The sequence below is a fragment of the Fukomys damarensis genome, unplaced genomic scaffold (genome assembly GCF_012274545.1).
Source record: "Fukomys damarensis isolate Sample0158 unplaced genomic scaffold, DMR_v1.0_HiC HiC_scaffold_14, whole genome shotgun sequence".
Classification (NCBI taxonomy): domain Eukaryota; kingdom Metazoa; phylum Chordata; class Mammalia; order Rodentia; family Bathyergidae; genus Fukomys; species Fukomys damarensis.
Window position 1 is genome coordinate 21,957,254 of NW_022900926.1, and position 3,910 is coordinate 21,961,163.

Below are 3,910 nucleotides of genomic sequence, written 5' to 3' on the forward strand. Positions count from 1 at the left end.
GCAGGGACCCAGGTAGGTACAAGGTGAAGTGTCATCTCAGAAAGGAGACTCTGAGTCACTAAAATGAAACACAAAGACTGGATCAACCAAGCAGCATAGTAAATGACTTCAAGACGAATCCCTCATGGTGATACCCTCCTTCCTTCCTGTCATGAGGAGACCATGCCAGAGTTGAATGTCAGGGTGCACCAGAGCCAGCCCCAGGGCTCATGTGCTGCTGACAGTGGAGGATGTCTTTAGAAGCCAGGTAGGCCTGCCACCTCTGTGCACTTTCTGGCAACGAACCCCAGCACTGACGAGCTGCCTGCCCTGTCACTTACTTCCTTTCTCTCAAATGGTTTTCAAATGAAAGGATGTGACAGAACTTGTATTGCTGATCTTCCTGGATTTTTCTTACTATATCTCCCACTGCCTCGCCTCCTCTCCACCTATGGGTGTCTGTGATGATTGTCCAGCAGTCTAGATGTCACTGTGAAGACATTTCCAAGATGCAGTTAATGTTTACAATGATTTGCACTCGTCATATTACCCTCTACACTGTGGGTGGGCCCCATCCAGTCAGTTGCAGGCCTCACAGACAAAGATTCAGAAGAAGGAATTTTGCCTCGAGACAACACAGGGACCCAACCTGAGTTTCCGGTGCTACAGATTTCACATTTTCCCATCCCCCAAATCACTAAATCCTTAAAAATCCCCCTCACCATCTGTTTCTCTTGTTCCGTTTTTCTGGAGAACTCTAATATGCCACCTCTACAAGTCTGTTGGCAGGAATTAATCTTTTGTAATAAATGCCAAATTACACTTGTAATCAAAGGGGAACTTTGTTCAGTGAAAAACAATCATTCTATGCACTTATCTGTGGTATTAACAACAAAACACCAGACTTCATTCAACTTTGCTACTTTTCATTAATTCTCAGCTTCACACTTGCAATAGTACATTGCCCTCTGGCAAGCTGAAGTCAGAAGTAATGGCTATTTTTTAAAGTTATTATAGTTCTGGCTAACCACTTCTGAATGCCACCAGGGGAGGGCTCCTGCACCTAAAATGGCTCATAGGTACCTGTGGAAGCCACTGATTGCCTGTGAGAACCAGTAAGCCAGGACCAGTTAGAAACTGCCAGTATTACTCTTGACCACCAGCTTGTGCAACCAAACTGATGGAGTTGAAATTTCATGCTTGCATTTGGTGGGGGGGTAGTTTTTGTTGTTGTTGTTTTGAGACAGGGTCTCACTATGTAGTTGAGACTGACCTGGAACTCACTATGTAGCCCAGGCTGGTCTCGAAATCACAGCGATCCTCCTGCCTCAGCCTCCCTAGTGCGCCACCACACCCAGCTGCATTTTTTTTTTTTATTAAGGAAGAAAAATATAAGATGCTAGCATATGAGAGTATTGAGAATATGATGGCAACTAAGAGCACTTAACTGACAAAGTACCTCTCCTGCAGGGTGCACAGAGGCCTTTCCCTCCAAGGTTGCTACTATTTTTTGCATCTCAAACACCACATCTGGTGTGGATGGCTTTCACCCTCAGCATGAGATAGTCCTTCACTTCATAATGGTTTCCTTCACTGGAAAATGTGTCCTTGCAATTGTTTTGAATCAAGCTGCCATGTTAACTTAGAAAGTTCCCAGGGTACTGGCACCTGCTCACCTGAGACCACACACCCCAAAGCAAAGTCAAATGTGAACCGGACAGCAACAATAGGACATAAATTTTCTAAAATAGATCTCTATCAACACATCCTTTAACAGACTCATACTTTATTTTGACAAATTTAAGATAGAAAAATATCATGATGTGAATATAGCAGTTGCTTTTTATATAACATGTGCAGTACAACTTGGAATTGGTTACAAGGGGTGTCCCTTCGGGCTGGGCTGCAGTCAACACACAATTATATCTCAGCCACTGCATTTGCTGGAAAGAATATTTCACAGTAAAACAGACTTTTTCAAAGACTATGGCATTCGATAATAAATACTACAAAGCCAGAAACCAAAACAACTTTTTAAATATTTTTACAATTACTAAAAGCAGACTTGAGACTTCATAATCAAAGCGAAGAGCTCATATTGTCAAAATAGCTTCATTTTCTACCAATATAGAATAGTAGAGTATTTATTTTTAAAAAACAAGTGAAGGAAAATTACCGTAAACATGACATTCCAGATGACTCTAAACAGTAAACATCAATTTAGTGTATTTGTATCTGTCATTTCAACAATATTTCTTTGCCCTGCTGGCAATAACAACTGTATTTGTATAATCAAAAATGTGCCCCCGAGGGGTAACCTTTGAATTTATTAAGCAATGTCATCCTTTTTACACTACATCCTTGGAGGTGGTGGTTGAAGGACTCGGTACATGCAGATATTTGGTGACTAAATGTGTCAGGGGTGGAAGTGAAACCACTGTTCCTCTTTGTTAAGCACCTTCACACCTTTGTTCCCTCTGTGATACACAAGTTGAGCTAAGTGATTCACACGGGTGCTGTGTTGCTCTGTCCCTTTCAGCTTCTCTCACTGCTTCCCTACTCCCCAAAGAATAAAAGTGGGAGATGCCCTCATTAAGATATTTCTAATATATAAAATAACTGTATGTACATAGGTACATACATGCACATCCCTTTCAGGGACTGGGTAACTCCTCGTTTTCTATCAAATAATCCTTCTTCATGTACTTGGTCCCCCTAACTAACCTCCACACCTCCAGGTATGCATCCTTTAAGGACCTCCTACTCCCTTCTTCCGACCGGTCTGATTGGGAGACCCCTCGGGGGCTGCCCCTCACCCCTGGTCCACTCTGCTGAGCGGAGCCTCCTGCTCCCTCGCCAGCCTCTGACCCACCATCTCCATCCTCCCCCCGCAGCTCCCCCATCGCGAAGGGCAGCTGGTCTCCACTTGGCTTCGTTTCCTCTCCCTGGGGCTGTGACTCCAGGTCCTCGTAGTTGCTCTGCCTTCTGGTCTCCACGAATTTGGCCACACAGTAAATGATGGAGCCCAGGGTGTTCACCACGACTCCGGCAATGAACAGAGAGGTGGGCTCCACGTCGCTGAAGGCCACCATGCCCACTGTGATGGTGGCAATGCTCTTCACCACGCCCACGAAGCTGGTGGTCACCGCCGAGTTAATGTAGGTACAGTGCAGGGTGGTAAAGTTCATGGCGCAGCCGATCAGGATGCAGGCCACAAAGATGCAGACCATGGCCGGATCCTTCCAGCCCGGGAAGGTCCAGGCGTGGATGGAGTCTGTGCTGGCGAAGGAGAAGATGACCAGCAGCGGGGTAGCCGAGACGGCGATGACATATTGCGCGGTGAGCGGCCCGTGCTCCGAGTCTGCGCTCGCCTTCTGGATCAGCACCAGGTAGGCGGCGTGCACCAGCACCGCCAGCACTCCCGTGACGTACCCGAGGGGGTCGCCGGTCAGGTCGCCGGCTCCTGGAGCGCAGCGCGGGAAGGAAAGAGAGAAAAGACACCGGGTTGGCGCGGGTGGGTTCCTGCTGGGGCAACGTGCCGAGCTGGGAAGTAGAAGCAGTTGGCGCCCCGGCTCTGCCCACTGACTTCCCGGATACCAAAGGGACGCCCAGCGTGCATCGACCACCGTGTAAAATGCCACAGCCAGGCTTAGTCATGCACAATGCGATGGGCACGGAGAGGTCCCTTCCTGACATGTCCCTGGGTCACCCGTTCTCCTCTGTTCCTGTCAAAGGCCATGGAGTGCGCAGATGCTCTCGGGGTGGGCTCTCTGGCTCCCCTGGGCTGGCACCGAGGTCACCCAGGCCCGTGGTGCCGCTGCCCGCGCCCCCTGGAGCATCGGAAGGAAGAAGGAGTCCGGCTGGTGGCTCCACATCCCGGGCGGGACATTGCGGGGCGAAGGTCGCCTCCACCCTCTCCTCCAGGCCCCGG

The 3,910-nt window shown here is 48.6% G+C and overlaps 1 protein-coding gene across 1 annotated transcript in view; it reads right to left on the reverse strand.

The window, feature by feature from the left end:
- Positions 1 to 1,773: 1,773 nt before the first annotated feature.
- Slc35d3 (solute carrier family 35 member D3) overlaps positions 1,774 to 3,910 on the reverse strand; it is a 3,137-nt gene continuing 1,000 nt past the window's right edge. The window contains exon 2 of the mRNA XM_010626577.2: positions 1,774 to 3,442. Within this exon, the coding sequence (XP_010624879.1) occupies positions 2,634 to 3,442 (809 nt within the window). The 3' untranslated portion in view covers positions 1,774 to 2,633. The remainder of the gene's footprint in view (positions 3,443 to 3,910) is intronic.